General features: G+C 40.6%; 1 protein-coding gene across 1 annotated transcript in view; it reads right to left on the reverse strand.

Moving 5' to 3' along the window:
• The window catches only part of FAXC (failed axon connections homolog, metaxin like GST domain containing), a 43929-nt gene that overhangs the window by 9571 nt on the left and 9594 nt on the right, over positions 1–24764 (reverse strand). Inside the window, exons 3-4 of the mRNA XM_038393595.2 lie at positions 20535–20731; positions 12770–12987 (exon numbers count right to left, since the gene is read on the reverse strand). Of these exons, the coding sequence (XP_038249523.2) occupies positions 12770–12987; positions 20535–20731 (415 nt within the window). The remainder of the gene's footprint in view (positions 1–12769; positions 12988–20534; positions 20732–24764) is intronic.

The following is a 24764-nucleotide window of genomic DNA, read 5'->3' on the forward strand; positions in this document are numbered from 1 at the left end:
CTCTTCTGCAGGGGCAGAGTGAATATTTTCTTCATTTCAATTTATTCAACCAGTTCAGTTCAATGACGAGTTCATTCAAATGTAAGAAAACAACAGGGAGTTGAAAAACCAGGAAAGCTTGTTTTCTTCTTCCAATCTATGAATAAAAACTAGATGTGAGAGGATGAGATCTAGTAATTCTAAGGCTTTGTCTGTACTACAAACCTTACAGTGGAACAGATGTACTGCCACAGCTGCGCTGCTTTAAGGTCTCCCGTGTAGCTGCTCTATTTTGGTGGGAGAGAGCTCTCCCTTCGGCACAATTAAACCACCCTTAACAAGCGGTGGTAGCTATGTTGGTGGGAGAGCGTCCCCTGCTTTTGTCGGTGAAACTTTTGTGTGTGGTTTTTCACATCCCTGACTGACAAAAGTTTTACCAACAGAAGTGCTAGTGTAGACAAAGCCTGAAACCTCATACAATCAGTTCAATTCAGTAACTATAGATAATACTTGCTTTGCTTTGTTTACTAAATCAGTTAGTTTTAAATGCAAATCATATTGTGATAAAATTACCTATTTTTTCTTAAGTATCCAGCACATTTAAGGTAGTTATTTAATTAATAAAACTATTAAATTTTGGTTTTGCACATTATTAATTTAATTCCAATTTCTGTCCAAATGCAGCTTGACACAAGTCACAAGTAAAAATTTCATCATCATCCAGTAAATAAGAAATGCATCATTAACTATTTTCTAACACGATAAAGATGCAAAAATTAAGAATCTGAATGAATGTGTGTTAAGCTATATAATATATTAAGTAAATATGTACAGATATAGTGCATCCTCATGGTTAACAAAGAGAGTACCAAATTTAGTCTAAAAGCTATATTTAGTTGCAAATCAACATGTTTTAATTGTTACAGATCAATGAGAATCAACCTTTCTTTAGGAAAATAACAAAAGTACAAATGCAAAACAAGATGAGTTAAATCAAGATTTCCTGATTGCTGGCTTAAATCATCCTTTAAATCACCATGATTTAAATCAATCCACCTTGCTGCATGGTGATGTTGTTACAGCCAGGGAAGGTAGTGACTGTTACATTCACCTACTCTCCTGCCAGTGGCCTCCTCTCACACCTGCAGCACTCCTAGCTGCGAGGGGAGGGAGGGCAGACAGAAAATCTCAGTGGAACTCTTCAGACAGTTAAAGCATAATACCAGACATGTGAGAAGAGAAAGGGGGTTCCCAACCTCATTCTTCTGAAATTTTGTTCTCAGATTCCTAAAAACAAATGCAAACAAGACTGTGACTAGGACTACATGCCCGAGGAAGGGATTAAAGGGGAGTAAAAACAGTCCCTGACACTTCTGCATGGGTTACTTGGACTCTGGATTCAGGCGTACGCAGACCCTCCCAACATGCCTTCATTATAGCAGAGCCATGAGGCAAGTCATCACTGAGGCCCCATCTACACTACAAGCTCAGGGGCAATTCACAGTTCATGTACACACACTCAGACTAGCTCACTGAGACCTAGCATAGGTATGAAATAGTGTAGCCACAGTCGCGCAAACAGCTGCAGCACAGCATAGGCGTGCCAAGTGCAAACCCACCTGAACCCCGCGAATACATATTTGGCACGGCTGAGCCATGCTAGCATTGCCCATGCTATCACAGCTACACTACAATGTATATTCACACTAGCTTTCATCAAGCTAGCATAAGCCTGTGTGAGTGAGCTCAGCATCACAACCCCTAGCTAGCAGTGTAGACATAGACTACTGGTATAAGCTAGCATCAAATTATATTGTAGGCATACCTCTTTGGGCCCCTCGTGGGGTGGCAACACTTTCACAGGACTCCTTGCTCTGAGCTGTACCTAATTCACAATCTAGCCCCAAGAGATGGCAAGAAACCTGATTCTTGACCATCAGAATTTCCCTGAGAACTTCTCTTTTAAGATTTTAGATAATTAAAAAGAAGAGAAACAGAATTCTCCACAGGGATTAGGACAAGTGCAATAAAAGGAGAGACCATCCTGCCCCACAAAGGTAATTTAAACTGCATCTCTCAGAGTGCTCACCTCCCACACTCACCAGTGCACTTACTTCACTGTTGCCACGTAAGCATTAAATGCGCTCCCTGTGCTGACTCAAAGCCAGTGCCCTGTCTTCCCTCAAGTGCCTACTCAGAATCCACCTTGGCCATGATGTCTGTGGTAAACTGTTAGCTGAGAACAGCTGGGTTGCCAATTAACAGATTCATTAAAATCTCTTGCTCATTTGCAATTGTAAAAGAAATCACAGAAACCTACTGAAGTCCCTGTGTGGATCCCACCATTGATCTCTCTATGCTTCAGTTCCCTATCTGTAAAATGGGACTAATATTATTTCCTTATTTTTCCCAGGGTTTTGTGAGGATATATTCATTAAAGTTCAGTGCTAAAATAGTTTGATAATGTGGGCCATTTAAATACCTAAGACATATAGACAATAGAGCAGAGTACAAACTACACCACCTTTCTTGTAAAGGTAGCATCTCTGGCAGTAATCTGTGTGGCAGTAGAAGATCTTAGTAGTACTTTTTGAAAACTGCAGAAGAAAATTCTGATAAGAAAAATTGACTAAAAATCTCCTAGCCCACATCTTAATGTGGTGTAAATAGATCTCTTGCTGTTGATTTACACCATTAACGATCTGGTCCTTGGTGTCCAAAGTTAAGCATGAACTGTTATGTTTACTAATCTGCTGTTTTGCCATGCCTTCTAGGATATCTTGAGTATGAAAGGTGCTATATAAAATTCTACTTCTACACTATTCTATGCATGCACTTACTGATACCATATACATGTTAAAGTTTGCTTCAGAACATAGCAATATTATTCTGCCACCACCAGGTGAGGAATAAAGCTCAGCTTCAAACCAAGCAAGGTAAATATTTCCACCCCTTCCACATAGAGAGACTGGACAGCTGCCAAGTTATTCCTTTATGGAAACTATTTTTGGAGCTAAAAATAAATATTGTTGCTCCAGTGTGTATTTGTCATGGTGCAAAAGGGGCTCCAAAGTAATCTGATCTGTAACAGTCTCCAAATCAACTCAAGATAAGCAGCCACTAGGATTGCATTAGGATTTAGACAGAACTTGAATCCTCCTACTGTTGCTCTGGGTTTTTCTAATTAAGAACCAAGAACCAATTGCCCCATCCTATGGGAAAACTCATGGAAGGGAGAAGATAGGTGGGAAATCCAGAAGAGCTTTTTATTGAATTGTAAGGGTCAGGGCAATTGCACCCCTATCATGCCATGGCGTTATGCTCAGGGGTGAAAGTAACTTAAGGGACTTACTGGTACATAGGGCTGGGGTCCTGAGCAGGGGTGGTGAGGCCTCAACCGGATGGGGCAGGGGCCTTTAAATCCCCCGGCCCTTTAAATCAGGATTTAAAGGGCCCAGGGCTCCGACTGCGGTAGCTGGGAGCCCCGGGCCCTTTAAATTACCGCCGGAGCCCCATGGTAGCAGTACCTGTGGCAGGCCAGGAGTTAGGTACCCAGCAGCTGCCATTGAATTTCCAGGGAGTTGGACATCTAACTCCAACATGCACCTTTAAAAATCCCAGCCCAGGTGATTATGTCAAAATATCCACACACGAAGGAGAACTCTTGCAGCAGTGCTATTTATCTGTCTACATGCTTATATGGCTCCCAGTGCTGTAGTGCCTGAATGACACTTGGATCATCAGAAAAAATTAAGCCCAAATAGGGTTTGTCAATCACAGGGAGAATCATTTTGTAAAGACAAAGGGCCAGATTCTGACACCCTATCATTGACGAGGGCCACAAATAATTGCATTAAAATTAGTGGGAGTAACACCTTGGGAGCAAGGTACTATTCAACAAGACAAAGGGGGGGGGCAAAGTTTGACCCAGTGATATTAGACCATTCCAATGAAGTATTTTATGTTGCTCTTTAACTACACCTCTATCCCGATATAACATGGTCCTCGGGAGACAAAAAATCTCACCGATGAAGTGAGCTGTAGCTCACGAAAGCTTATGCTCTAATAAATGTGTGTATATAAATCTCTCCTCTGTTTTTTCCACCAAATGCATCCAATGAAGTGAGCTGTAGCTCACGAAAGCTTATGCTCTAATAAATTTGTTAGTCTCTAAGGTGCCACAAGTACTCCTTTTCTTTTTGCAAATACAGACTAACACGGCTGCTACTCTGAAACCCGTTATAGGTGAGACCGTGTTATATCAAACTTGCTTTGGCCCCCCCGGTTCCTTATTCCCGGACTGCCCCCTCCAGAGATCCCCATCCCTAATCAGCCCCAGGACTCCACCCCCTACCCAATTCCCCTTCTCCCTGTCCCCGGACTGCTCCAACCCCTATCCACACTTCTCGCCCCGATAGGCACTCACCGGCAGCAGCGGGAAGCGGAGCAACATGGCCCCAGCCCACTCCACTCTGCCACCTCCCAGCCGCGGCACTCCACTTCCTGCCACCGGTGAGTGTGGGGAGTTTGGGGAAGGGATGCCCCCCGTATTCACCTGTGGCGGGAAGCGGAGCGCCGCGGCTGGGAGCTGGCGGAGTGGAGCAGGCTGGAGCTGGGCTGCTCCACTTCCGCCACTGCCGGTGAGTGCGGGGGGATCCCTTCCCCCAAGCTCCCTCCCCCGAGCAACATGGCTGGGGCTCGGGTTGGGGTGAGGGAAGCAGAGCAGGCTGCTCCCGGCCCCCTGCTAATCCCCCAGACTACTCTGGGACTGCGGGGCCCCCAAAAGCGCCCCCCCACAGCTCCTGTCTCCCAGACCCTGGGGAGGGGAGCCCCTGACTGCTCCCGAGACCCTCTGCCCCTTATCCAACTCCTCGGCCCTGGCCCAGCCCAGCACCCTTAACACACTGCTCAGAGCAGCGTGTCGGAGCTTTACCGCATTGTATGCGAACGCACGTTATATCGGGTCATGTTATATTGTACTATGTAAATTTCTGTGTTTCTCTGTGTGACACTGTATGGAATATGGGAGACACATTATGATATTGTTGATACCAATATTATAAAAGTGCAATGAATTTTACCAGATATACCATGTAAGGTATTCATGGAAAAGTTACAATTCACTAAATAATATAATCTTGTTTATATGTTTGTATCACCTTTGTATTGTGAAAAGAAAAGGAGTACTTGTGGCACCTTAGAGACTAACAAATTTATTTGAGCATAAGCTTTCGTGAGCTACAGCTCACTTCATTCACATTTAAATGCATCCGATGAAGTGAGCTGTAGCTCACGAAAGCTTATGCTCAAATAAATTTGTTAGTCTCTAAGGTGCCACAAGTACTCCTTTTCTTTTTGCGAATACAGACTAACACGGCTGCTACTCTGAAACCTTTGTATTGTGAGTTATAGATATGTAGGGTATATCTGTGTTTCCAAACTTGTGCTGTGTTTCTGGGTGCCCCCCTAAGCAGGTTGGCATCAGCACTACCTAGTTTGTTTGATGGGTGATTAGCTGTACAGTGAACCCATTGAAAGACCAGGGACCACACCTTATGAATCTGCAAGGCATGTGGTAGCGTGTGAGCAGAGAACTCTGAGGTTTTTCCATGCCATGTGCTGTGAAACTTGTGTTTGGGACACAGGAAGTACAAGCCACATGGCAAAAGGAATATAAAGGGCAGCTGCATCATCTCCATTTCATCTTCATTCCTGCTTCTTACCGCTGGAGTAACTTTGCGACAAACTGAAGGTCTGAACAAAAAGCTGACAGACCCATCCAGGCTGTGGATGTATTTCAGAGAGACTTTCAAGCCAGCAAAATCACCAATACTGCTAAGAACCTGATACATAGACTGTGAAGTCTCTGTATGTATCCGCGTGCTTTATCATTTAACAACTCTCTTCTTGTTCTTTCTTTTTTTTTTTAATGTTAAACCTTTAGTTTGAGACACTAAACAATTGGCTGGCAGCGTGGTATTTTGGATAAGATCAAAACTAATATTGACCTGGTAACGTGGCTGACTCTTTGGGGTCAGAAGAACATTGTGTATAGTGAGCAAAGTTTTTCAATAACTTCTCACTGTACTGGACCTATGTGATGATTGGGAGCCCGAGAACTGGAATGCAATAAAGGGGGGGGTGTAATTTCTTTCTTCTTCTTCTTCTTCTTTTTTTTTTTTTGCTTCTTGATAACCAGTGTGGGGGATCAGAGGTACAGTTTGTGTCTCGTTGGTGAGTTTAACTTCAGTGTTAACCACCAGTTTTGGGAATATCTGCTCTCACTTTTGCAGCCTGCCCTGACCTTGGTATTTTCAGTGAGGGCTGCCACAGGCATCCAGGGTCACACTCTGTTCATTATTAAGTATACAAATTTCATGCAGACTGCCAGTGTCCTGAAAACATTCACCGTGTTCTGCTATCATGCTGTTAAACTGACATTTTAATGAAACAAACAAAAAAGGTGATCAACCAGTTTTAGAAGGAGAAGATTAGATTATAAACAGAGTTTTCTAATTGACTACCCAGATGTCATCATAATGGCAAGCTCTGACTGGTTTTTATTTATAAATTCATTTTGCCTCATTTTTATTTATAAATAAACTTTTACAACAAGATATTTGACACTGCACTTCCAAGGATTATTGTGCTTCTCAAGCAGCTATTCACATGTACTTCGGTCTGATGCCTTACTTATTACATTACCCGAGAGCTGCAATAATAAGCTAGGAGAAGTGTCTGTAAAGTCTTATTGCTTGATTATGGGTCTGATTTCAATCTATATACACTAGGAAATAAGGACTAGCACTTAATTCAGCACACTGCGCCTAGGCATATTATAAAATGGATCATTCTCAGCTATATGACAAGACAATGTGGAAAGTAAAGCCATTCCATTGCAGAGAATGACCCAACAACATTTTGAAACTGGAGGAAGTAGAAGGAGACACTGCTTTATTTTATAAAACCACAAAACTGCTAAACAAATTAAAGCCATTTTAGAAAAAATAAATGAATCCTATCAACTAGTTCACAAACAAAGAGCCCGATGATACTCTCCCAAATCCTCGGCTAGCCACTGACCCATCTTTCCTCTACTTACAAATAATGAATTAATTCCCAGAAAGTTGGGATGAGTTTACAACTGATTAGTTACCCAACAAGAGCTAAATTCAAAATGGATTGTTCAACCAATTCTAATTTACTTATTAATTTAATTTACATGTGGCCTGATTTTCAGAAGTGCACAGTTGTCTTCAATATCAGCTGCTGGAGCTGTGCATCTCTGCAAATAAGGCCAAAAGTATCTTTACATAGTGGTCCAGCTGTTGGAAGGAATGCAGAATATTGTAGGAGATCCCTGTTGATCACTTGATTTTCCAATTAGTGCTAGTCCCACAGAAGTACTAAACACACATCTGCTAAGATCTCCTCTAAACACATTCTTTGGAAAGAAGTAATATTGCCATTACTACACCCCGAAAAGCACAGTTTGGGAGATATATGATAGAGATCTCACATAGCCAGTAGGAAAAATTGTGGATGATAATTTTTCTAACACCAAAAGTATCCGACATAAGGTAACTATTTTGGACTTCTTTATGATAAATTAATCACTGGATTTGAAGTTGGCGATTGCCTAGGAACCAGTGATGATGGCCTGATTGCATTCAATATGGGCAAAAAGAGGACAGTTCCAACCAGAAATACACACACTCATGATGCTTCTAAAGGAAAATCATTGGCAAAATTGACTGGGAGAACAATTTAGACAGAAATGTGAATGAAGACTGGGAGCTCTTTAAGAAGAGTTTATCAGATGGCCAAAAAGCCATAATTCCAAAATCAAGAAAGAGGACAACTTTGGCTACAAGCCCATCCTAGTTCAGTGGCAAAGTGAAGGCTGCAACTAGAAATAAAAAAAGCAAAATATAACAAATGGGGAAAAGGGAAGAAAGATAGCATCAATATAAATCAGAAGTTATAGGGTGCAGAACAATTATAAGGGAAGCTAAAAACAACAGGTAAAATCCAGGGCTGACAGGGCAAAGGACAATAAAAAGGAGTTAAGTATATTAGGAACATAAGAAATCCTAACAATGGTATAGATCCATTGCTATATGGAAAGGGTAAGATTGTTAATAATGACACAGAAAAGGCAGAAGTGCTCAATAAATATTTTTGTTCTGTATTTCAAAAGAAGGAGGATGATATACTAATATCATATGACAATGATGAAGAAACTTCCAGGCCATTATCAGTTAAGGAGTAGAGCTGGTCAGCACAACACTAGCAAAACAATCCTTTGTCAGAATTTGCCTATGCAACAAAATTGGAACTTTTCCAGAAACAGTCTAATTTCGCCAAAGTTCTGATGGAACTCAGGCAGGGAATGAAACCAATTTTCCCAATCAGGATTAAACCAAATTTCAAAATACTGAAATCCTCTGCAAAACAGAATTCCCTTTTTCCACAAATCTCTAGTGGAGAGGATGTTAGACAATCTTTATTAGGGATAAAAGTTTTAAAATTAGCAGGCCCTAGATAACCTTGCACCCAAGTATCCTAAAAGAGCTAGGTGAGAAGATCTTTAGACTGCTGATGCTAATTTTTAATAAATATTGGAATACCAGGAAAATTCCATAAGAGTGGAAGAGTGCTAATAATGTGCCAATATTCAAAAAAGGCAAACAGGATGATCCAGGTAACTAGATGCTAGATAGGCTAACATATATCCCAGGCAAAACAATAGAAAAGCTGATGTGGGATTCAACTGAAAAAGAATAAAAAGATATGAATATAATTAATGCTCGTCAACAGGGTTTATGAAAAATAGCCCTGATTTCATTCTTTGATGAGATTACAAGTTTGGTTGCTAAAGATAACTGCAATAAAGTTACCTAATATAGTTACATACTTATATCAATATAGATATGTAGATAGAGTAATAGTTATATAAAATTAGTTTAAACTACTGTAAGGCATTGGGCTTAGTACTACCTGACATTCTGATTACAAATTGGCATTATCTAATATCAAGAAAACAAACGTTAAGCGGATTAAGCACTAGCTAACTGGCAGATCTCAAAAAGTAGTCATCAAAGGGAAATCATTACTGAAGAGGGGTATTTCTAGTGGGGTTCTGCAGGGACTGGGATTAAGTCCAATGCTATTCAATATTTTAATCAATGACCTGGAATTAAATATAAAATCACTGTTGATAAAATCTGTAGATGACAAAGATTGGAGGAGTGGTAAATAATGATGAGGACAGGGCAGTCATACAGAGTGATGTGGATCACTTGGGCCCATTCAAACAAAATATGTTTTAATACAGACAAATGAAAAGTTGTATATCTAGGTACTATGGTAATCACCTGTACCACATTAGGCAGGACAGTCCTGAAATACAGAGTTCAAGTCCCGGTCCCGGGCTGAATGACTCCAGGACAATGATTGTCCCGGATTACCTGTGGCGCTGCTCTGCGGCTGCCCAAAGTCAGGGGCAGTGCCAGCCTCTTCCTGCAGGGGGAGTTGAGGTGGGCCTTAGCTGCCGCCCCCCCTCCCCATCACAAGGCCCTACTAGTTACAAGGAATTATCATAGCTCAGAGCAGGTGAAGGGTTCAGGGCTCCCCAGAGCGGCCTGGGCTCCCTGGGCAGCTCTTACCACAGCCCAGCTCAGGCTTCTGGCCTGGTAAGAGGGCAGGACCCCAGGGGGAAGAGGAGAAGCAGAGGGTGAGGTCTTGGGGAAGAGGAGGAGGAGCAGGGCATCGGGGATGAGGAGGAGCAGGGATGTGGCCCCAAAGGGCGAGGCTCCTGCATGTATCCCGCTTTTGCCTTTTGAAAAGGTGGTCACCCTCCGAGGTACAAGGAATGCAGACTATACCTACAGAATGGGGTCTGTATCCTGAAAGCAGAGTCTCTGAAAAGGATTTATGGGTTAGAATAGCTGGTGTGCTGAAACCACAGCTTACTATGCCAGCCAATATTCTCTCTGTTTCCTTTTACTTCCTTGTTGGTCAGTCTGTATCCATCTGTTGTTTCTTGTCTTATACTTAGATTATAAACTTTTGGGGCAAGAACCATCTTTGTTCTCTGTTTGTACAGCGCCTAATACAATCGGGTCCTGTTCCATGACTGGAGCTCCTAGACACGATCATCATTCAAATAATAACAATAATAATTAATAATAAATAGCATGCATTCCCAATGCGATGGTATGGCAAAAAGGGCTAATGCGATCCTTCAATGTATAAACAGGGGAGCAGTGAGTAGAAGTAGGGACATTGATGAGAATGAAATTGGAATACTGCATACAATTGTAGTGGCCACATTTTTAAAAGAATGTTGTACAATTGTAGACGGTGCAGAAAAGAGCCATAAAAATGATTTGAGGGCTGCAGAAAATACCAGCGAGAGACTTAAAAAGATCAAAAAGATTGAAAGGTGACTTGATTACACAGCTTAAGTACCTTTACAGGGAGAAAATACCGTGTACTAAAGGGCTCAAAAGTCAGAAATTAGGCACCAATTTTTAACAGTGAGGTGGATTAATCACTGGAACAAACTACAAAGGGAAGTGGTGGATTCTTGATGTTTAAAAATCAAGACTGGGTACATTTCTGGAAAATATGCTTTAGTCACACACAAGTTATTGGGCTCGCTACAGGGGTGAAATTTAGTATCCTGCAATATACAGGTTAAATTAGATGACCTAATGGTCTCTTCTGGCCTTAAACTCTATGAATTTCACTGTGAATCTCAGAGAAAGAATGATGTAGCTGAAGCTAGCAAAGAGCTGGAAAAGGTGTTATGAAAAACAGAATTAAGAGTGGAGAAAGCATTGTTAACAAATAGAAGATATCCATTTAATAAATTCCTCGTACATCAACCATGCTCCAACAGGATTTCATCCTACACAGCTATGCATGAGCTAACTCTGAATCAAGCTTTACCCCTTTAACTTTACCATACATGTATGAAACAGAGGAAAGATTAGAGGACAGTGGAAAAGGATAAGATTAAGGAACTAAAATTCTTCTTTTCTAATACAGAGTATCACTACTGCTCTATCAAGCAGTCAGCTGAACAGTATTTCTTGGGGGCGGGGGTTGGAGAAGGGAGCACAGATGAGTGGAGTAGACTAGCTCTTTTGAAGGAAAAAAACAAAAAACTTTTAAAGTGGTCACTAATTTGGTTCACTTTTGTCACTAAAGGTCCACCTGCTGCAACAAACCAGTCCTACACCATCACTTCTGATAGTACAAACCCATGTCTCACCAGCAGCTCAACCAGTTTGAATGCCAACCAAATAATAGTTATAACTTGTTAGCAAACAGCTCGCTCAAAAAGAAAAGGAGTACTTGTGGCACCTTAGAGACTAACAAATTTATTTGAGCATAAGCTTTCGTGAGCTACAGCTCACTTCATCAGATGCATTCAGTGGAAAATACAGTGGGGAGATTTATATACATACACAGAGAACATGAAACAATGGGTATTACCATACACACTGTAAGGAGAGTGATCACTTAAGATGAGCTATTACCAGCAGGTAGGGAGAGTGGGGGGAAGGAAGAAAACCTTTTGTGGTGATAATCAAGGTGGGCCATTTCCAGCAGTTGACAAGAAGGTCTGAGGAACAGTGGGGGAGAGGGGGAATTAGTTTTATTTTGTGTAATGACCCATCCACTCCCAGTCTCTATTCAAGCCTAAGTTAATTGTATCCAGTTTGCAAATTAATTCCAATTCAGCAGTCTCTCGTTGGAGTCTGTTTTTGAAGTTTTTTGTTGAAGAATAGCCACTCTCAGGTCTGTAATCGAGTGACCGGAGAGACTGAAGTGTTCTCTGATTGGTTTTTGAATGTTATAATTCTTGACATCTGATTTGTGTCCATTTATTCTTTTACGTAGAGACTGTCCAGTTTGACCAATGTACATGGCAGAGGGGCATTGCTGGCACATGATGGCATATATCACATTGGTAGATGCGCAGGTGAACGAGCCTCTGATAGTGTGGCTGATGTGATTAGGCCCTATGATGGTGTTCCCTGAATAGATATGTGGACACAGTTGGCAATGGGCTTTGTTGCAAGGTTCCTGGGTTAGTGGTTCTGTTGTGTGATGTGTGGTTGCTGCTGGTAATAGCTCATTTTAAGTGATCACTCTCCTTACCGTGTGTATGGTAATACCCATTGTTTCATGTTCTCTGTGTATGTATATAAATCTCCCCACTGTATTTTCCACTGAATGTATCCGATGAAGTGAGCTGTAGCTCACAAAAGCTTATGCTTAAATAAATTTGTTAGTCTCTAAGGTGCCACAAGTCCTCCTTTTCTTTTTGCAAATACAGACTAACACGGCTACTACTCTGAAACTCGCTCAAAGAGTGTTAATGTCAATCAAATTCTCAACTCATCAAAACAACTATACCTTCAAGTGATTTTCAAACACCAGCTTTACACCAGCTTTAATTTGCTGTTAAAAAGCCCTGGGCCAAATTCTGCCCGCCCACACACACACACACACACAAACAATTCCCAGCAAAGATAAAAGGAGATGAGTGTATGCCTCTGCTGGCAGAATTTGGCAATATACATGTGCAATGGCAGCAAGAAAAAAAGTGACATCTCCTTAACTAGGAAGACAGGCATGGAATGATAGTGCCATGATAGTCTGTACATAGAGTATGGAAACAAAATATATGTTTAAATAGCCTGGCAGAGAGCATTACCATTAAATCTAATCATGCAAAAAGTGACTGTGCAGAATATAATGGGTTGTACATTACCCAAGAGGCCTGCTAGTGACCGCATGTCTTTCTCCATCAGCTTGTATATCTCTTCCTCCGAGAAGCGGCCGATGCCATGGCCATACATTTCTCGTTTCACGATTCCTTTTGTTAGGTGGCACAGAATCCACTTCAGCAGGTCACTAAAGGGGCCACTGCATGAAAGCATCTTCTGGGTCTCGTGGAGATTGTCCACCCACTGGCAATAAGCTAATGTCCTAGAATGTGGTGAAAACAAGTTACAACTGTGCAGCATATTGACCCCCCAACATCTCTACAAAGTAGCCCGCAAAAGGGTTTGATGAAGAGCTTGTGTAAATCTTGAAGCCCTGAGGATTATTGGCCTGATGGAAAGTTAGTTCTGTGGTAAAATATACATCTTCCTGTGAATGTGGAATATCAACCAGAATACTAAATGTTGGCCCTCGTTCTGAAACACTTGTTCACACTGCATAGCATTTAGTCATGCAAGTAGTCTCACTGAGGATCAGATTCAGGGGAGTAAGTACTACTCACTAGAAATAAGGGTTGCGGATCCAAGCCCTAGATTAGCACAGCAAAGTGTTGTGCAAACTAGATCTGGTGTTAATAAAAGACTGATACACATTAGACAAACCTTTCCTACCTATCCATTCCCTTTGGCTTAAGCTTTGTTTTTACTTCGTCTAAGAAGTGACTATATGCGCTGCTGAAGCCTGCCAAATGAATCATTTTGCTGCAATAATATGATTCTTGTAAAAGGTATTTGTTTCAGAAGCCTCCACTCTCCTCTGAAATGTATTAAGGTTTATGGTTTAAACAGAAAAATAATTCATTTAAGAGATTTATGCTTTGTCAGGTTGGTTTTCTTTTGCAATTTATCCTCTTATGAAGTGAAGGTTTACCCTGAATGAGATATGTTTTCAAAAGGACTTTGCTGTATTTCAATCTATAAGTTTGTTTGGTTGAATGGAGGAAGTATTCTTTTAAAAGGAGTCTTTATTAAATTTGCTTTACCAGTCAAAATCTCCCAGTTCTCACTTGAATTGCTGGTCTTTATTACGCTTCCAACAGGTTAAAGAGAAATTTCAATTTTTTGCTGAAGAAGCTTGTGAAAAAAGGAACAATTAATTTGGAAAGTGACTGTCATCGTAAGTAAATATTGAACAGTTAAGCACTCCCATTGAAGGCAATAGAATTATTGTCACCAACTTCAAAGAGAGCCGGAGCAGGGAGTTTAAAAGAGTTATCCATCGGAAGAGGAGGTGGGAAGAGCAGATGCAGCCTCGGGTGTCTGGGAAATGCAGGGTGTTTATGACAATTTGTGCCGGGTATTCCTAGTAATTTCCAAACTGGAAAATATAAAATCAGCTGAAACATTTGTGGTCATTTTGAAAGCTGATTGATGGAGACACAACAGCCTAATGCAGTTAGTCAGAAAAGTTGAAATATCACACAGTGTACAATACGGTCTACAGGTCAACTGTTCCACTGTACTGGGATTTTCCCCGCAAAAGTCACCAGAACCCAGTTTTTCCTGTTCTGAACATGACTTCAGTTTATCATTGTACATAGTTCTAAACCTATGGGATTTCCTCATTGTACATACTGATTAACTAATGCTAGAGAGAGAATGAGCAAAATCCTTTTGGGCACTCCTATACATTTTCTTTCATAACATCACAAATGTCTGCAACCACAGACAGAAGCAGAGTTCAATATTCCCCTGACACTACACCTACTTTCTCACTAGGGTCCATTTCTAATCTCTTTAGGAAACAGCTCACAAATTCTTCACTTTAATGACTCTATTAACATGTAGTAAAAAATCACCAAGGATATTTCTTGCTAAGAGTAAAAGGAGGATATTTGGCTTAAAAGCCAAGCAAGTTGCAATAAAAGCCCAAAATATACAATACTCTCAAAGCTGAGCACCTAGAGACATTTTCAGTTAATCACATTAAAATTAATTCAGTGAATTAATATTTATATTTAAGTATTCTGAGAGCCGGTCTACTAAAGGCAAGGCAATTTTTTTAATTTGAAATTGATTTAGGTAAGTCAGTTTTAAAGAAACAAGGTGGGTGATATCATATCTTTTATTGGGCCAACTTCTGTTGGCAAGAGAGACAAGCATCTGAGCCACACAGAACTCTTCTTGCGGTCTGGGAAAGGTACTAAGAGTGTCACAGCTAAATACAAGATCGAACAGATAGTTTAGCATCAGTAATTAATACATATTCTAAAGGGATCATCCCAGGTGACCCATTAATACCATGTAGTCATAGGACAAAAAGGGGAGTTAGTGAGTTATAGATTGTTGAAATGGACCATAAATCCAGTGTCTTTATTGAGACCATGATTTTTAACATCTAGCAAAGATATGAATTTAAGCTCCCAGGCTTGTCTTTTGAAAGTGATCTGCAGGTTTCCTTTCAGGATGAGGACTGAGAAATCAGATATAGAGTGATTGCTCTGTGGAAAGCATTTACCAATAGGTGATATGATGTTTTTGTCTTTTATCATTTTCCTGTGAGTTCATTCGAGAACATAGTGATTGTCTGGTTTCACCCACATAGTTGTTATTGGGGCATTCAGGGCACTGGATGTGGTATACCACATGTTGTGATAAGCATGTGTAGGATCCATGGATCTTGAAAGATGTGTTGTGGGGGCATGTTGATCATTGTAGTAGTGGAGACATGTCTGCGGATTTTTGCAACTGGTATTCTGGCAGGATCTGGTGCCACTTTGAGTTGGTGTGTCCTGGTGTGTGGAGAGCTTGCTTCTGATTATGAGCTGGGAGAGATTGGAGGGTTGTTTGAAGGCCAGAAGAGGGGATTCAAGAAAGATTTCTTTCAGGGTGGGATTCCCATTGAGTATGGGTTGTAGTTGTTGGATGATACCCCAAATGCGCTCCAATGGGGGTGGTCGGTGACAAGTGAGCGGTAGCTCACAAAAGCTTATGCTCAAATAAATTTGTTAGTCTCTAATGTGTCACAAGTACTCCTTTTCTTTTAACTAGGGGTGTGTGGTCAAAGGGAGTCTTATTGCTGTACTGAAGCAGGTCCTCTCAGGGTGTTTGGGTGGCCTGATACATGATGCAATCTACTTCTCTGGTGCAGTGTCCTTGTTTGGTGAAGGCAGTTTTGCATGTGTTAAAGTGTATATCCCAGACTTTCTCCTCAGAGCATATTCTGTGGTACCTGAGTGTCTGGCTGTAGATAATAGGATTTCTTGGTGTCTTTGGGGTCGTCACTGGATCTATGAAGGCAGATGTGATGATCCATGGGTTTCTTGTATATAGTTGTTTATAAGATTCCATTGCTGAAGCTGATTGTGGTGTCCAGAAAGTTGATGCTTGTGTGGGAGTGTTCGCAAGAGAGTTTAATGGTGGTTGCTGAAGTTGTGGTGTAAAGATATGAGGGAGTTTAAGTCGTCTGTCCAGAGTCCCTAAAATCTAACCACAATAATGATCAAACCAGCGGACAAAGGGGGCGCCATCATAGTCCTCAACAGTGCTGACTATGTTAACAAGGCCAGCTGACAACTTTCTGACACCACCTATTATAAGGAACTCAAAAAAGACCTCTTCAACACAATTTACCCAGGAATTTAAGGATATCATCAAATCCTTTCCCAAACAAATCCAAGGGAAACTCTACAAACTTATCCCCCATGAACCCAAACCAGGGACCTTCTACATGCTTCCCAAGATACACAAACAAGGAACCCAGGCAGACCCATCCTATGTGGCCTCAGCACTCTTACTGAAGTTATATTGGGACTCATAGAAACCATCCTCAACCCACTCACCACACAAAGGAACAGCTTCCTCCAGGACACAACCGACTTCCTCCACAAATTCCACAACATTAAACAATCTCTCTCAGCACACCCTCTTTGCCACCATGGATGTCACCTCCCTATACACCAATATCCCTCACAATGACTGGATAGCTGCCTCCCTCAAATATTTACAAAACAAATGACAACCCTCAGATATCCACAAAACAAATGACAACCCTCAGATATCCACCCCAAACACATCGCTAAACTCATCCGTTTCATCCTCACCCATAACAATTTTACGTTCAACAACAAACACTTTGTCCAAACCATGGGAACAACCATAGGTACTCCCCAATATGCCAACCTCTTCATAGGCCACTTGGAGAAGAATTTTGGGACAAATGCACCAGTGATATACCTGCGATACATCAATGATATTCTCATCCTCTGGAAAAATGACTTAAACTCCCTCATAGATTTCCACCACAACACCCAATACCTGCCATTAAACTCGCACTGGAACTAAATATTTCCCTGAGTCTCACTTACTAGTTGTGGAGCAGTACTGAGGACTGGTTGGTTCAGGAAAGGACAAACACAAAATAAAGATTGCCAATATGGATATTAATCTGGTAAAAGTACAATGGGGGTGGACCCAGATGATCCATTAAAGACATAATTTTCATGAACAACCTCAGACTTGTGACACTTTGTATGGATGCTGTGGGGGATCAGATGCCCCAAAACTCAAATTTGGGCCTGCAAAGAAGGTAACTAAACAGCCAGCGACCTGATCTGTTCACACTAAGCCATGATTTTGATCACACAGAAATGTGTGTGCCAACTAATTTAGAGGCTGGGTTAAGGCAACTGAAAATTGGCCCTACCCAGGGTCTTATCAAAGTATATTATTGTTACACAGCTTGATAAACTGATTTATCTGTACTTACTACCAATATCTATTCATTTTATATCTGTAATATTAGAATGGTGAAACTTACTTAAACATGAGCACTAATTTACACTTCATGTTAGCAAACCCACCTGTTGCATTAAGACGGGCCTCAGCTCACACTGTCGCTCAAGCGGACTATTTCATTGACTCCTAAAAGGCCTTTTGGGCCAATCATAAGAACTACCAGGGATCAACAGTGGATGTCCTGAAGACCCAGAAAAGAATCATTAAGGAGAGTCCAGTTTAAGTGAGTACTGGGAGCAATCATACCACTGTAGCTCAAGGCCAGTTCCTCCCTCACCCCCGCCCCCAGCATGAGTCACTTTATAAAAGGCCTCTCTGAACTCCAGACCTTTAGGAAACACTGTAAGATGATCTGTTTCCTCAGGCACTGGGAGAGGGGTGAATAGTGTCATCAGCTGGTTGTTTATTTGGTTACATGGGTCTAGACTGTTATACACTGGCTTTAAGTATTTGTATGATCTGTGTATTTTTGAAAACTTACTAGTGCCTCAGATAGGCACTCCTGTACAAATCTTCAGACATAAATTAAATAATAATCCACTGAATAGGAATGGTCCCAGGAACTAGCATATCTGAAACAAAGACATAGGTAATTACCTTAGTCTCAATACATAAATCAGGAATGGGAGCAGGCAGAGAGAGTCACCAGAAGTGGCTAGCTTGAAGCGTCCCCTTACTGTCAGAAACTAATTGAGAACTTATGCAAAGCAAGAGGTGGGTGTTCACAAAGGTGAAGTAGGGGGGTGGCTCCTTAGCATGTAGAAAGTAGGAGACTATTAGGGACAGGTCTTCAGCTGGTGTACATCACTGGTGCTCGATGGAGCTATGATAGCTTGCACCAGGTGAGGATCTGATCCTTCGATTTTGTCTAGTTTAGGCAAATAGTTGAGATTGTTCTGGGTAAACAAGCACATTCCTAACATGTGTTAAACAACCCCAACCTAATCTCAACCTCTCTTCCTAATCTAGACTACCCCTTAGAAAGCAGCAAGGAGACAGACTTCATTTTGAAGAGACAAAAGACTTCTCCTGTAGACCCAGCAGGAACCATGACGTCTATATTGGTAATTCATAGCTAAAATTTCTGAATGCCATGAGTAATATTCCTTTCCTTTCCCTTAATTAGAAACCTTTGCAAGACCCCCAGAGAACAGACTGTGTAAAGAAGCTAATGTATAAATTCCTAGTTTCTGACTGTTTTCTCTGCTGCACCATAACTTTAAGGTAACTTTGGTTTCATCTAATCTGGATTGACATTGACTATTCCAGCAGGGGACATATCAATTGAGTGAGACCATTTTTGAAGGCCACTTTAAATTTAACCTCAGCCTAGAAGACAGGTGGTAGATCTCTGTTCAAATCTCTCTCATCAGGTGAAGGTGGGACTTGAACCAGGGGTCTCCCACATCCCAGGTGAGTACCCTATCCACTGAGCTAAAAGTTGTGAAAGAGGTCCTCCTCCTTCCCCAGCTTCTTGTGGAAATGCTGTAGGTGCTGAACTGCAAATAGTGCTCCCAGTTGTGAATCTCTAGTAGAGATACACACTTCCCTACAACCTAGACTTAGGCGCCTATCTCGGTGAGAGAGATGAGGCCTACCATACACCCCTCTCATCGGCATCTCCTAGTGGCTAATTTAGGTGGCTCCCTGCCTAGCCTCCTAGCTTTTGGGAATCACAGTCTAAGATACCTATCTCTCCCCATTCAGTCTTGGAGTCTAGGCACCTAACTTAGGCTTTGTGATTTGCAGTGTGTTCCTGTGATTTTCTAAGCATCTAAAAGTTCAGCATTGTGACGCTCAGTATCACAACACCTACATGTTGGTGAACCTCGGCCCAAGTGCCTTCAACTGCCATTGAAGTCAATAGTTCAGATCTTGAGAAGCATCAAGCATGCACAACGCCCAGTGAAGACACCTGGAGTTCCAAGTGCTCAGCAGCTCCTCTCAGCGGTTGGCCCAATAGGAGTGGAATGCCTCAGCAGGAGGCACTCAGCCCCAGGAAGGATGGGGCCCTTTTTTTTTTTAAGAAAGAATAAGGCATCACAAAATGTATTTTTGCTCATTTATTTGACAAGCGTAGTTTAACTGTAATTATTTATGATAAGGCTCCCCAAAATGCGAATAGGTGTTCTGCCATACATATTTTAATGCAATGAAGTCATAATGGGAACCCTCACTGTACTTTTAAGGGCCTTACTCAACCAGTAGTCTCACTGATGTCACAAGCAGCATCCTACATGAGTCAGGGTTGTTGTGTCTAGTCCTAAATCTTTGCTGGTAAGTGGGCAGACTCATTTTTGTGAGTGTGAGTGTAACAATTAGCAATAGGAGATTTAGTGAGGTTCTATCCTATATTATGGTTTATGGGCTTTTAAATGACTTCAGGTCATTCTACAACCAGAGAGACACAGAGAGAAATCCTTCGAGTTGAACGTTAGACCTTGCTTTGCTCAGCCAACAATACTGCATCCCGTTACTGATAGTGGAAGAATAACAACAAAATTCTATTAAATGAAGAGGACTGTGCAAATATATATATAGTTTTCAGTTAGTTCAAAATATTGCATTCCTGTCACCTATTAATCCCAAAAGCTGGATTTTTTTCTCTCCCTTTTGGCAATCACAAATTTATTAAACAGTCTCAAATTTAGCCTATTATTATCCAGCCCAATCCTGTAATTATTTCTCATGTGCCACTGTAGGGGTACATGTGAAAGGACTGCAGTATTAGCCTGTGGTTGCTCCTCTTTATAAACTTGCAAATGGGCAAAAGGCCTGATTCTGAACTTCATTTGCAATGGTTTTACACCCTCCAGTGGTGTTTACTCCTGATTCACACTGGCACAAGTAAGAACAGAAAGAGACACCAATTCTCCAAGAGTGAAAAGAATTGTGGAATTGACAGCTCGGTTCTGAGTTATTTGAAAGACAAAGCAAGCATTCATTTCCAGATAAAACGTGCAGCGGCAGGTTTGATAAGATCAGAACAGAACTAGCTTTACCATGCAAGCTTACCAATAGAAGTGCTCCTCCACCATTTTTGTCACTGCTCTGGAAACAGCTCTTTCATGTGGACCAAGGTTTTTATTTAAATTCACTCCGAGTTTCTCTTCCAAAAAGTCAATAATGAACTCAGTGCCAGATACTTTTTTGCGATTGTATTCAATCCAGGGCATTTTCCCTTGAGGGGAAAGTTTTCCATCAAAATAGTTCTAAGAAAAGAAGCAAGTAAACAAAAACAAAAAAAAACAAACACACACAAAAAACACCCTTCAGCTTCTGTTTGATCAGTATAAAGTTTTCTTTAAAAGGTGCCAATACCCGAAGCATAAAATCAATATCCTCCATAAAGTAGCTATCAAACTAGAGCGACAACCTTACTCTAAATGGAAATGCAAAAACCTATTTCCAGCATAAGTAATTCCTAGCCAAAAAGAATGTACCCATCATTGTTTTTGTTTTGTTTTGTTTTTTAATGCAAAGCAATGGGACCAGTCCTGAAAGGTATTATGTGCCTCTGATGCCTTCTATAGTGTGATTTAATGTTAATTATTTAATTAAAGTCCAGTGGGGATAGAAGCACTCAGAACTCCACAGGGTCAGGCCCAATATTCTGGACAATTTTGCATCATAGACAAAACAACAATAATATTTGGTACTTATTCACAGTAACATTCTTCATCTTAAAAGCACCTTACAAACCCTAACTAATAAAAACAATGAGAAATCCGGTGGCACCTTAAAGACTAACAGATTTATTTGGGCATAAGCTTTCTTTTACCCACGAAAGCTTATGCCAAAATAAATCTGTTGGTCTTTAAGGTGCCACCGGACTCCTTGTTGTTTTTGTGGATACAGACTAACACGGCTACCCCTCTGATACCTAACTAATTAAATGTCTCAGTAGCCCTGAAAAGCAAATGTGGTTAATCTGCATACCCACTAATCTATACCAAAAGTGGATGCAGTGGGAACAGGAAGGACTTAGACTCAGTCTTAAGCTCAGATGAGGAAACCCCAATGGCATGTACTCCTGCCGTCTTTCAGGCCTTCAACAAGCAGCCAGGCCCAAGCGATGGAATGTTATGTCACTCCCTCATTGGAGTGGGAAAATATGTCTTTGCCTATGATCCTGGCATTTCCTGGTCGGCGAACCTCACTCATCTGCAGCCAAGGTTCCTGCAATCAAATCCTCAAGAGCGTCACCTGTGTGGAATCCCATTAAAGTTAGCAGGTCTCTGCATCTAAGTATTTATCCCCATTTTACAGGTGGGGAAGCTGAAGCAGAGAGATCAAGCAGGGAATGAGTCAAGCAGGAATTCCTGGCTTCCAGTCATGTGATTAGATCATTAGACCATAACTCTCTTTAATTACAAGTCTGCTTATTCCTAAAAGCACAGGTATGAGCTGCTGTATTCTTGTTCTTTTATTTCCTTTATTTAAAAGGACACTCAACAATGTTAACTATTCTTGTGATTTTACTGTAAGTCTCATGATAGTTGGTGTTCTTCTTAAAGACCCAGCTCCTGGAGTCCTGTTATTACATACGAATCTCAGCTTCCGTTTAAAGATAGAGTAAGTTTCTAGCCGTCACGTCTGTGGTGAAAATCTCAAAAATGTGAACCCTAAAGGCTCATAATGAGAAGCCAAATAAAAAAACTCAAATTTATTATTTTTTAAAATGTTATGATTTTAAGCCAATTATTTTGGATGCATGACTCATGATTTTTGAAGGTTTGGGTTTGGCAATACAATGTCAACCTGTTTAGGCCTCAAAAATTTAAATTCCAGAAATCCATTAACGTGGAAGACAGATAAACACATAGCACACTGTGTGGCAATGGAGATTCAGCAGGAAATCCTCATTAGATGGCACTTCACCCTGACTACATTAAATAATATGGATGTCTGATACATTATAAATACATGTTCTTTCTCAGACACATCTTCCTTCTGGATCAAATTAGAAGAAATATTGGGGAACATTGTTGGGAACAGTGTCTTCTGGGTCTAGCGACTCTTGGATTTCTGCCCATATACAGATATCCTGATACAAGAATAAAATTATATGATTTGTCATGACTTGTATCTAGAAATGAATGAATAAGGGAATGGAAATCATCTGTCTAGTGTATGAATGAGGAGTAAAGATGGAAGGTGTTCTGGCTCATAACAGAAAGGCTACAGAAACAGATGACTTGAAACTTAAAGGAGAATACCAACTCTTCCATGCTCTTTAGTCCAGGCTCTTCCCTTATGAAAAAAGGCCTATAGAATTTAAAATAAACTGGTAACCTTTCTATAGATTTTTTTAAACCATCCTATAGAATTTAATAGTCCTTCTATAGATTGGTTAAAAAAAACCTATAGAAAGAATTTCATTCTTATTATATTATATAGGATTTTAAAATAGTTTCTCTAGGACCCTATTAAATAGATATACAGTACTGTTGGTTTAATCTCAATTAAACTTCATAGGATTGTTCCATTAGGGTTTTTTCCCCTTATGCCAAAAATATTGATAATTTTGGGCATTTGCTGTTAAGCTTTTATAAAATATATTTGCATAATTTTCTTTATTGCAATAGTTTAAATCAATATAGCTTGCATTAATAAAAATTAAGACGATTTTATGTAATATGTGTGTGAGTGAGTTTGTGTGTAAAGAATTACATTAACGCAACAATACGTTTACACATTTTAAACTTAGGAAATGCAAAAGTTAAGATCCTAGAAACAAAGTTGACAAGCATATTACACAGGTAAAATCTGCTGAATCTTAGGCTTTCTAGGGTTTGCTTTTTTAATGTTTCCTTGCAATATGATTAAGCAAGAAAAATGGAATATAAGGCTTCTATTCATTATCCTGTGATATTTTAAGATGCCCTCCATCCCTGGGCAAAATCTCTTACACTACATTGTACTGTGTCTGAAGCGGATATCTTTAGGCCCAAAACCTTTATATCTTTAAAGCTGCTACTAACTGTCATCAAATATTTACCAAACTCTCACTTAAGAACCAGTCCAGCTGCAAAGAACAGTGAGTGGCCATGGTATTGGTACTAAAAATAAATAAATCCGCCCTAGTACATTAACTTTAACTGTAATCTACAACGCAATTGTCACAAGAGCCCATAGGAAGCTCATTTTATGTAGATGGAATTTACAAACTGAATTGCACAAGACATTTTGGGGCCCTTTTACAGTGACAACCAGGAAGAATTAAGCCTAATATTTCCAATTACAAAGGGACACAGAACAAACTGTAGTATATATTTTTTAAAAACTATTTCTTAATAAATATATAAATATAACGTTTCTGTTGCCTTTGTACTTTGTCAGAATGTAAAAAAATCCATATATTTCAAAAATTCTATTTTACAGAAAACCCCTGAACCCAAAACTGGTTCCTTCAAACCAAACTCTACAGAGATCATCATCAAAGTTCAACACCTGGCATAGAAACTTTTTGCTACATTGTAACGTTCACAGACATCAACAAAGCAATCAGGCCAGATCAAGATGGCTTGGGAAGAGAAAGCAATCAGTGGCAACGTTTAGGACAGGTGGACTGGCAAAGCAAAGCAAAGTTTATATTCAACAGCAAACACATCTGATCAAAATAGCATGGTGACTTGTTGGCAATGGTCAATAAAAATGGATAAGGAATTCTAGAAAAAGTGAATTTCTTGACGGTTCAGAAGTCAAGCAGGCTCAAAAATATCCTTGCCACATTGAGTGGCCTGAAAGGTGCCACTGTGCTGACAGAAGACAAAGGAAGGGTAGAAATGGGAGGCATATTCTCCTTTAAAGATCTATACACCCGTAGGGCACAGACATTACACAGGCAGCACTAGCTGCCAACATATACTAAATGCAAGAAATGCTAGCAAAACTGATGTGTAAATGTCACCTTCTGCTTCTCTGTGATATTTATATCTGGAGGGAGGGGAAGAAACACTGGATAAATTCACCAGATAATCAATCTCCAGTGACCATTAAAATTTGTGCTGCAGGGAGCAGCAAAGGATCCAGTTCAAAACTGTGCCGTCTGCTATTGTCCAGCTAACAGTAGTTTCTAAGAAGTTCTAAAGGTTCCTCAGTAGCTTAATTTCATCTTTTTTTAATCCTCCTTTTCTCTGAGGGTGTGTCTATACTTGGAGCTGGAGGTGCGATTCACAGCTTGAGGAGACATAGCCACGCTAGCTCTGATCCAGCTAGTGGACTACAGTGTAGCTGTGGAGG

Source organism: Dermochelys coriacea, chromosome 3, assembly GCF_009764565.3.
Source record: "Dermochelys coriacea isolate rDerCor1 chromosome 3, rDerCor1.pri.v4, whole genome shotgun sequence".
NCBI classification, from domain to species: domain Eukaryota; kingdom Metazoa; phylum Chordata; order Testudines; family Dermochelyidae; genus Dermochelys; species Dermochelys coriacea.